This window comes from Sciurus carolinensis, chromosome 4 (assembly GCF_902686445.1).
Source record: "Sciurus carolinensis chromosome 4, mSciCar1.2, whole genome shotgun sequence".
Taxonomy (NCBI): Eukaryota; Metazoa; Chordata; class Mammalia; order Rodentia; family Sciuridae; genus Sciurus; species Sciurus carolinensis.
The window spans coordinates 37098302-37108557 of NC_062216.1; the positions used below are offsets into that span (position 1 = coordinate 37098302).

Consider the following 10256-nt stretch of genomic DNA (forward strand, 5'->3'; position numbering starts at 1 on the left):
GGCGCTAATTCAGGGCCTGCAGCTCCACGGTACTGCTCACAGAAGGCTACACCAAGCCTTCCTTCCCACTGGGACAACTTCACACCTCTGGCATTCTTAACTGGGTCACCAGTAAATGGGAGGCGTTGGGCCTGCAAAGTGTGATACTGTATTTCATTAAACCCCAAAGACCCCCAAATTACAACCACCAAGCTCATTAAGGATTTCTTAAGGGCGGTGTTTCCAGAATGACTTACGATAACTTTTATTCCACACACTGGACTATTTTGCAGATATACCACCTTGGTGGGACACATGCATCAGGAGCTGGGGCTCCCACACTTTTTTGGGGGGGAGGGGAGAATAACTTCCATTTGCTTTGGCTGTCTTGGAGGGTTTTGCTGTTGAAATTCTCACTCTGTCTGCTTGGTTGTTAAATACCCCTTTCCAGCCTCATTCCAGTCTTGAAACCAGTGTGGAAAACTTTACTCATGGGTTTGATTCAACTGCATCTTGTTTCCATGGAAACCCAGGCTGCTACATAAGCCAATTCTATATTCCTACTACCCAGCCCACCTTTCACTAGCAATTTTAAAGTAGATTTTCACCTTCCAGGGTATTAACCTTTGACTGGCAGGAGCTGAATAGCTTTGTTGAATGCAGACTACCCACATGCAGAAAACTCACACAGAGCCTAATCCAAAACAGGCATTGTTAAGGATCTGGACTCTAGACATGGAGACCCACTCAACTTAAAGACAACTGGTGAATTCTCCAAGAAGGACCAAGTGTGCCAGAAGAGGGAATGCTGATAGACCTGTGATGAGAAGGATTCTGAGGATGTGCTCAAGTCCCACATTGATGGACTGCCAATGCCTGCCATGAACTTGAGGGCAGGGCGTGTTCCCCACAGTAGACACTATGCGTCTCTTTCAAAGCAAAGAAGCATATTCAATCTGTCATTTACATGGATTCCTAGGAGCTCAGATCCAGGCTCCAAACATAGTCACTGCTGTGGAATGAATATATCCCCCAAAAGTTCATGTGTTGGTAATTAATATCTAACCTTGTATATTAATAATATGTGGCATTGGAACCTTTGGGGAAGAAATTAGGGTTGAATAAGGGCATGATGGTGGTGCTCCCAATGATGTCAATAGTGGTTTTAGAAGAAGAAGAGAGACCTAAGCTAAAGTTTTTGCTTTGTCTTGCCATTGATACTCTCTGCCATATTATGATAAAGCAAGACAGCTCTCACCAGATGCCAGCATCTTGACATTGGACTTCCCAGTCTCTATAACCATGAGCTAAGTAAACCTCTATTCTCAGTCTGTGGTATTCAGATATAACAACAAACAGAAAGCAGACTAAGACTATGTTACTCAGCTTTCCACCACTGTGACAACATACCTGAGATAATCAACTTCATAGGGAGGAAAGGTTTATTTTGGCTCACAGTTTAGAGGTTTCAGTCCAGATCTTTCAGCTTATTGCTTTTGGGCCTGTGACAAGGCAGATCATCATGGCAGAGAGTGTGTGGAAAAGCAAACTGCTTACCCCGTGGCTGCCAGAAAACAAACAGAAAGAGGAAAATGTAGGGTCCCAATATCGGCTTCAAGGGCATGTCCCCAATATACCAACTTCCTTTTACTAGGCCCTGCCTCTTAAAGATTCCACCACTACCCATAGTACCATAGGCTGGTATCAAGCCTTTAGCACCCAGGCCTTTGGGAGACACATATTCAAACTATAGCATACCACAGTATTAAACCCCTTTCCTAAAGCTAAACATTTAGGTTATGTTCAGTTTTTATCTAACAGAATGGAACCTTGAGTGAGTATCCTTGTATAGTTATCTTTGTTCACATTTCTGTCTTTCTAATGAAATTCTAAGAGTAATGATCATTTTCAAAGTTCTTGATGTTGCCACATTACCCACATAAAAATCAACCTGTTTGCCCCCTATCAGCATGCCCATCTCACAAATACCTGTGCAGGTGTGGAGCATGAGTCTCAGAGAATCTTTGTTCATTTGATGGATTCTAAAAGTAGTCCTTCATGGTTCTTGCACAACAAGTGCATTTTGTCTACATTTATCTTGGGTTCCTCTGTTGTTCCTGTCAAGTGCTCATGTGTGATTTACTCTGTTTTTTTTTTTTTTTTTTTTTTTTGCGGTGCTGGGGATTTGAACCCAGGGCCTTGTGCTTGCAAGGCAAACACTCTACCCACTGAGCCATATCCCCAGCCCTAACAAGTGCATTTTATAGATCGAGTTTCCTCCCGCTTGGGAATTTCTTCCAGGGACCCTTCCACCAGTAACATCTGCCACCCTCTCAGCCCTGTGGAGAGGACGTAGCACCCCATCACTAAATTGATGTTGAAGCTGTCCAAGCAGATTTGTGCTTGGATTTTCTTCTTACTTTGTCCCAGGCCCATCACGTGATTTGACCTCCCAGCAAGCCAGGCTTGTGGAATAAGGACCCTTGGAAAATGATGGGTGCAAACTAGCCAGTCTCCCTCTTCCCTCACACTCTAGTTCTACAGAATCTCCAGCTGCCTATTATAACCATCAAATAGCAAGGGTGAGTCCTGACCCTTCTATCTGATCACACGTGGATACTTGATAACCATATGCAAGTGTTCCTGACCGAGGGCATGGTGGAGGCTGAAATATAATCCAGGCACCTGTCTACAAAATAAAAGCAGGGGGAAAATATAAAAAAAGGAGAGATGTTCCCCCTGAAACTGAAGGGTTCTTAGAACTCAATTTTGCAAGCCAGCAAGTGAATGAATGGCCACTAGGTGGGACTCTGCTTCCAAAATAGAGTCTTCATCCTTCTCCCTGAACCTGCTTTCAGCTGAAATGGCTTTAGCTTTAAAATATCAAAGGGTTTATTCAAGGATTTGCTCACCAACTGCACTGGCTCCCGTCCAGATTTTGTGTCAATCTACAGTCGACAGCTTGTAGTGCCACGATGAGCTAAAGCTTTCAGTTTTGATCCCTAGATTATTGTCTTAAAAGTAAATAGGATGGCGTCGCGGTGTATGTGTGTGTGTGTGTGGGGGGGATTTAAAATAAAACCACAAGAGTCTCAAAACATATATTTCATCAACAGGGTGAAGTTTAAATATATTTAAATGTTCTTTATATAATTAAAATATAGTCAATAGGAAAGTACATTTAATATGTTTATATGTAATTGTATACATAAATACAGGTTAATATTGAAATGTTACATTTTTGTATTATATAACCGTACATATTATATGTTTATACATAAATATGTAATTTATATATTAAAATATTTCTTAAATTTATATTTAAAGTTCTCTGTGTTACTGAGTGATATATACATCTGTGTAACTTCTTTGGTTCTTATTTTACCCATAATAATGCTCGAAAACCCTGTATAAGAATGAATATCCTCTTTTGGGGCATTCCAGGGACTCCTTTTCTGTTTCTCTAACCCATTCCTATTCATACATAGTTGATAATAGAAAAGAAAGGAGAGGGATTAAATTTAAAGAGAAATAGGCAGTAGCTATTTTTCCTACTTTTTTTTTGCCGGGGCGGGGGGGGCGGGTAACCAGGATTGAACTCAGGGGCACTTGACCACTGAGCCACATCCCCAGCCCTATTTTATGTCTTATTTAAAGATAGGGTCTCACTGAGTTGCTTAGCACCTTAGGCTGGGTTTGAACTTATGATCCTCCTGCTTCAGCCTCCCAAGCTGCCAGGATTACAGGCATGTGCCACTGCACCTGGCTTTTTCCTACTTTAATAGGATTAAAAATATAGAGTAAAATAAGAATCTATTATAGCTAAGAGGAAGAAATACTTTAAGTAGAAATGCTCTTCTAATTTCTTTGAGTGCTAACTTCTAATTTACAGTTGATGAAGGAAAATGCATATATTTAATGATTATTATTTATGCTGTTTCAGGAAAATCATCTCTGTGTCTAATGTCAAAAATAAACTTTGGTTTTTTTTGTTTTGTTTTTTTAATGAGATCTGAATAGCAACCCCTAAATGCAACTTTCTTTTCTCAGCCACCAGAAAAAAAAGAAAACAGAAATCAAAATTCTCATCATCACCAAAACTAGATTGATGAATAACTAAATGAAAAACACAGAAAAAGGCCAACGGTCTTATTCAAGTTTCTTTTTTTTTTTTTTTTTCTTTTCTTTTTCTTGAACCCAGAGAAACTTTACCACTGAGCTAGATCTCCAGATCTTTTCATTTTTTATTTCTTGCTATGTTGCCCAGGCTGGCCTTCAATTTGTGATTCACCTGTCTCAGCATCCAGAGTAGCTGGCATTACAGGTATGTGGCACCATGCCTAGTTTGTACAGGTTTCATTTCAGGAAACTGAGATCACCTAAAAAAAGATTGGAGAAAATTCTTGCAACCTCTAATTTTCTCTCTCATTGCAGGACACAGGATCTGAACTCTGAATCAACCAGAAAGTCACACGGAAATACTTTGAGTTTATGGTTCCTTTCTGTGCTGTCCACCCATCTTCCATTCCCCTTTTAATCTGCATTTATTCTGAGAGAGAGAAACTTAGAAAACAAACAAAGCTAAACAAACAAAAAAAGTCACCCAAATCTGCAAATGCCCAAGTCCTTTATAAACTGGTATGGTATTTATACATAACCTCTACATATCCTTCTGAATTCTTTAAATCGTCTCTAGATTGCTTATGATATGAAATGAAAGTGCTATGTAAACACTTATTATACTGTATTGTTTAGGGAATAATGACAAGAAAAAAGTTTGCACGTGTTGAGTACAGATACAATTTTTTTCCAATATTTTTATCCATAGTTGGCCAAATCTGGATGAGTATCCCACAGATAATGTGGACCAAGTGTATTAGAAAATGTAGTAAGAGAAGGCTTCTGTAAGAGATCTTACTACTTTAAACCAGCTATGGAAAGAACAAGTAAAGAATATCACTGGCAGAGAAAGTAGCATGTCTTTAAGGTGAGAAGAGGTCTGCATATTAGGAGAACTGGAAAAGAGTCACCATACCTGGTAAATGGCAATGGTCAGTTCATGTAGAACTTTACAGTCAGGCAAAGTACTTTGGACTTTTTTTTTTTTTTTTTTTTTTTTTTTTTTGTAGTGTGAATTGAACCCAGGGGTGCTTTACCACTGAGTTACATCCCAAGTCCTTTTTAATTCATATTTTGAGACAAGCTCTCACCTAGTTACTTAGGGCCTCACTAAATTGCTGAGCCTGCCCTTAAACTTGCAATCCTCCTGCCTCAGCCTCCCAAATTGCTGGCATTACAGGCATGCACCATGGCACCTGGCAGGACTTTGGGTTTTAAATACAAAAGAAATCAAGTATGGGGCTGGGGAGATAGCTCAGCTGGTAGAGCGCTTGCTTCAAAAGCACTAAGGCCCTGAGTTCGATCCCCAGTACCGCCAAAAAAAAAAAAAAGAAATCAAGTACCCATATGTGTGGGAGTGTGTGCACATGTGTGTATGCATCTATACTTATACACACTTATTACAAACATGTACATATATTTTAGTATATACGCATATTAATTACTCCAATGACCATATAGAGAACATACTAGAAGAAACAGTAGAGGAAGGAACAGAAGGAGAAAATGGTGGCACCTTGAAGTGATAGGGACAAATGGATACTTTGGAGAAATATTTTGGAGTTTGAAACAACTCTATTGATGAACTAGAGAAGCATGTAAGGAACCAGATAAATTGGGGTTTCTGGTTTGAATAACAGCAGATTGCTATGAAAGTATAGTATGAAAATCTGAAAATACAATAGCAAAACCAAGACCCTGTTGGAGGTAGTGAAGGACAGAACTGAGGAAGCAAAAATAGAATGTGTGATGTCCACAGCAAGTTGAGAGACTCTCACAGAACATGAAGGAATGGGAACAAAGATGCAAGTGAGGAGAAAGAAGATGACAGAGAAAACAGAACTACCTTGTTTATAAGATTGTCGTTTCTGAAGAAGAAAGCAGAGCAACTGAATAAAAACAATAGTCAGAGATATGAGAACTATTTCCTGATATGGAAAATACCAAAGTCTAAGGGTTCAAATACACTCTATCAAGGGAAATTAATTAGAGTTCAAAATATGACTGTTAATTTTTAAAAATGCTTAAATTTTCATAGTAAATAAGAAAAAAATTTTGAACGTGATAAAATTTCCCTTATTAAAAAGGTTCTAAATATGATAAATGTCATTATATCTAAATCTGTAGATGTCTATGGGTATGTAGGTATTATCTTGTATGCAGATATTGGGCCTTTGTGATTGCCTCCAAGTTTCTAAACTCCATGAAGTGGTTTTCCATGAAGTGGTTTTCTGGTACTGGGTATTGAACCCAGAGGCCCTCTGCCACTGAGTTATATCCCCAGTCCCTTTTTATTTTTTGAGACTGGGTCTCACTAAGTTATTCATGGCTGCTCTTGAATTTGGAATCCTCCTGCCTCAACCTCCTGAGTAGCTGGGATTACAGGTGTATGCCAACACAACTGGCTCCACAGGTCTTAAGTTTACCATGTGATTTATTCCAACTTCAGACCTAGAATGAACCATGAGTCACTTCTCCAGAAACACTGATTTCTTTTTCTTTCTTCCACATTTCACATTTTTTGTTGGTGCATTAAAGATGAATATAATGGTGGGATCTGTTGTTACCTATTTATACATGCACATGATACAACAATATAATTTGATTTTTCCCAATATCCATTCCCAACCCTTCTCCCCTCCCACTCTTCCTCCCACCCACTGGTCCCTTTTCTCTACTTTGCTGATGTCCCTTTGAACAATCAAAAAAATTTGAAACTGCTTAGAGAAAAACGCATAATCAGTGTGACCTTAGAATTTTGCTCATCAGTAATTCAATAATTATAAAAAGACACTGGAACTCTAGAGTTTTGAAGCATAAAAAGTATAACTCAAAAATTCTTCTGTAGGCCAATATTATTCATAAGAGAAAACAATGAAAAGGTATAGCATTTGCAAGACCTAAGAAAATGTACTATTCACATATCCTTACCCACAAAAATATTACTGGACTCCTATCTTACAAGAAATGAGTCAAGAATGGACAAGTCAGGATCAAAAGGAGTCAGTAAGAATTTAATTATAGATGTCAATTTAAAAGTTGCTTTAACATAATTTCAAAATAAGAAACAAATGAATGGGTGGTGGAGGCTCCTGCAGCGGTGACCGGTTGTGGGTCTGGAGCACCTCTGCGCCACTCGCGACCGACACTTGCGGCGTTCTGCTTCCGAGCCAGCCTACCTCGCTTCTCGGCACCATGACCACCACCACCACCTTCAAGGGTGTCGACCCCAACAGCAGGAATAGCTCCCGGGTTTTGCGGCCTCCAGGTGGTGGATCCAATTTCTCATTAGGCTTCGATGAACCAACAGAACAACCCGTAAGGAAGAATAAAATGGCCTCTAGCATCTTTGGAACACCTGAAGAAAATCCCCCTTCTTGGGCCAAGTCGGCAGGTGCCAAATCTAGTGGAGGCAGAGAAGAGTTGGAGTCATCTGGACCACAGAGAAGGAACTCTTCTGAAGCAAGCTCTGGAGACTTCTTTGATCTGAAGGGAGAAGGTGATATTCGTGAAAACGTGGACACAGACCTGCAAGGCAGCCTGGGCCAGAGTGAGGAGAAGCCTGTGCCTGCTGCACCTGTGCCCAGCCCCATGGCCGCAGCACCTGCACCATCCAGAAGAAACCCTCCCGGCGGCAAGTCCAGCCTGGTCTTGGGTTAACTGACTATCTGGAACTCTGTTCGTTTGTTTTCTTCATGCTTGTGAACTGCACAACTCGAGCCTGACTCTATATCTTTTGAATTTGTTTCATTAAAAAGAAGCACTTTATGTACTGCTGTCTTTTTTTGTTTGTTCGTTTTCTTCTTCCTCCTTTTTCCTTTTGAAGAACAGGTTTCTCTTTCTCTGACTCCTGGGTCTGTGGGTCATGGCATGAGTGTTTTCTAGTAATAGATTGAAGGGAAAGCTTTGTGACACAGTACCGTTTTTTAAGAACAAGTCATTTGGTTCCTGATGTGTTAGAGGCTCTTTTGAACTGAGGGTTTTGACGCACTGTTCTTGGGTTTACCATGATGGGACAGACCTTCCGCAGTCCACAGGCACCACCCCCGCAGCCCCACCACGCCGGGTGGTCTGTATGCAGAGCTCCCTGGCGATGCCCTGCGTATCAGTGCCCTTAGCTAAAGCATCTTCCTATGCCACATGGAGGAGGCCTGTGCCTCGCAACTCGCTGCCTGAAAGCAAAGAAGCTGCCTTTTCTTTTAACCTTAAGAAGTGAGCCAGGTACTAACACGACCGGCTGGCCGAGGAGTAGGAGGAAGGCTTCCGATGCAGTCAAGCCGCTGGGATTCAAAGCGGTGAAGAAGCCAGGGAGGCGAGCCACCAAGGTGGTCCCCATCCAGGAGCGGGTCCCACGGGGGCACTGTTCTTACTGAATAGCTTGATGCTGTGTGCATGATGCCGGTGCTTGACCATGAAACGAAAGTCTCATCTTTAAAATGTGTGTTGTACTCCCAATCCTCGACTGTTGCTTAAAGTAAACAATACCCACATTTTGAAAAAAAAAAAAAAAAAGAAACAAATGAATGTCCACAGTACTTGAAAGAAAAGTTATACACTGAAAGAATACTACTAATAAAAATTATATATAAATTCTGAAATCTACAAAAATTGTAAATATGAGTGAAAATTTTGTTAGTATGTGAAAATAGTCTGACTTATTTTTCTCAATTGTATAATTGAGCAGGTTGAAGGGTTAGGGAATAGAAAGACCCAATTTAGACAAAGAAACTTGGGAATGTCTCTTAAAAAATTAGTTTCCTGTCTTTGTGAGTGGAATCTCTGAAAGGATAAAACATCTGTAGGTTGATCATAGAAAATTTAATTATGTCCAGAGTTGACTGAATTGGAATGACATCACACAACTGGGACTTCACCAATACAGAAGTGGGAATTTAAAAACATGTTATTTCTAATTCAGCCTTTGCCGATACATTGGTAGTTTCAGAAGAGAGAGCAAGCAGCACTCATATCTTATGATAAAAATAGAATGACACTTTGTGAATATTTATGAAACTGTTAGCATATAATTCAAATTAAATTGATGTTTATTCTATATCTTGTCACCATAAAGCTGAACAGACTGTTCTGTACTAAAAATTTGTTTTTGTTGTTTTAAGGGTGTATAGCTGTTGCACCATGAATATGTGTTATAGAAATTATTTCACTTTTCATTTTGTTGTTGTTGACATAGAACATGGTTTGTTCACTTAAAACTATAAACAATATGCAAGATCCACTTATGTCAGAGGAGAGAAAACTTTTTCTGTCAAGGGCCAGATGTTAGGTATGTTCTGCTTTCAACATGGCCATTATAGCATGAAAACAAGCACAGAAAACATAAATGTATGGGCACATCTGTTCCAATAAAACTTTTTTGGTAGCAGGTGGAAGGCTGGGTTTGGCCAGTGGACTAGAGTTTGCTGATCTCTGATTTTAACAATTCTCCCAGTCTATCTTCTCAGTGTGTGGCACTTGTTTATCTAATAATCACACTCTGTCCCCTGCCTTAGCCATTTCATGATCATGATCACAGGCTGAGCCATGATCACACCATGACCAATAACTGCCCTCACTTTGTAACCTCATGACATCTGCCCCACTCTTGGACCACCACTCTTTTTCTTTCCCATTCTCTTCCTCTAAAACCCTGACTCAATTCTTTGACCCAGTCAAGTCCTTCCATCCATTGATCATACCATCTCTATGATGTCCTTCCATTCCTCCACTGCCCTTCATCTCCCAGGAGGTCATTATAATCCCCTCTTTGCATAAAGCTTCAACTCCCTTGTGCCTCTTGCTTTGCCACTCCCCAGGCAAAACTCTAGCTCTGGCTCATTCCAACTGCCCATTCTGCAATGCAGTGAACTTAGGGAAAATCCCAAGGAACACTGGTGGCCTCACTTTAATTCATGACCTTAAATCTCAAGTAGGAAATTTTGTACCATTTTCTAAAGTGAGTCAATTGCACACCCTTTTCATACTTTCTTTCTTCCCAAACCAGCAGTACCTCCTCCACCATGGATCCTAGCCCCTTATGTGGTTTATTACTTCACCATAAAATTGGAAATTATGGGAATAAATCTTCCACCAATATGTCAATCAGCCTATCCTTATCCCTCTCTTCTGTACATTCTCCTACCTAAGCTACTGCTTCACTT

The 10256-nt window shown here is 40.2% G+C and overlaps 1 protein-coding gene across 1 annotated transcript; it reads left to right on the plus strand.

The window, feature by feature from the left end:
• The first annotated feature begins 7208 nt into the window (after positions 1 to 7208).
• LOC124983761 (jupiter microtubule associated homolog 1-like) lies at positions 7209 to 7758 on the plus strand. The gene has a single exon (XM_047551306.1). The coding sequence runs from the start codon at positions 7294 to 7296 to the stop codon at positions 7756 to 7758; it is 465 nt and encodes a 154-aa protein (XP_047407262.1). The 5' UTR covers positions 7209 to 7293.
• The last annotated feature ends 2498 nt before the right edge of the window (positions 7759 to 10256 follow it).

What these genes read in the sequence shown, in the direction of transcription:
- LOC124983761 (XM_047551306.1), top strand. Translation starts at nt 7,294, where the DNA reads ATGACCACCACCACCACCTTCAAGGGTGTCGACCCCAACAGCAGGAAT.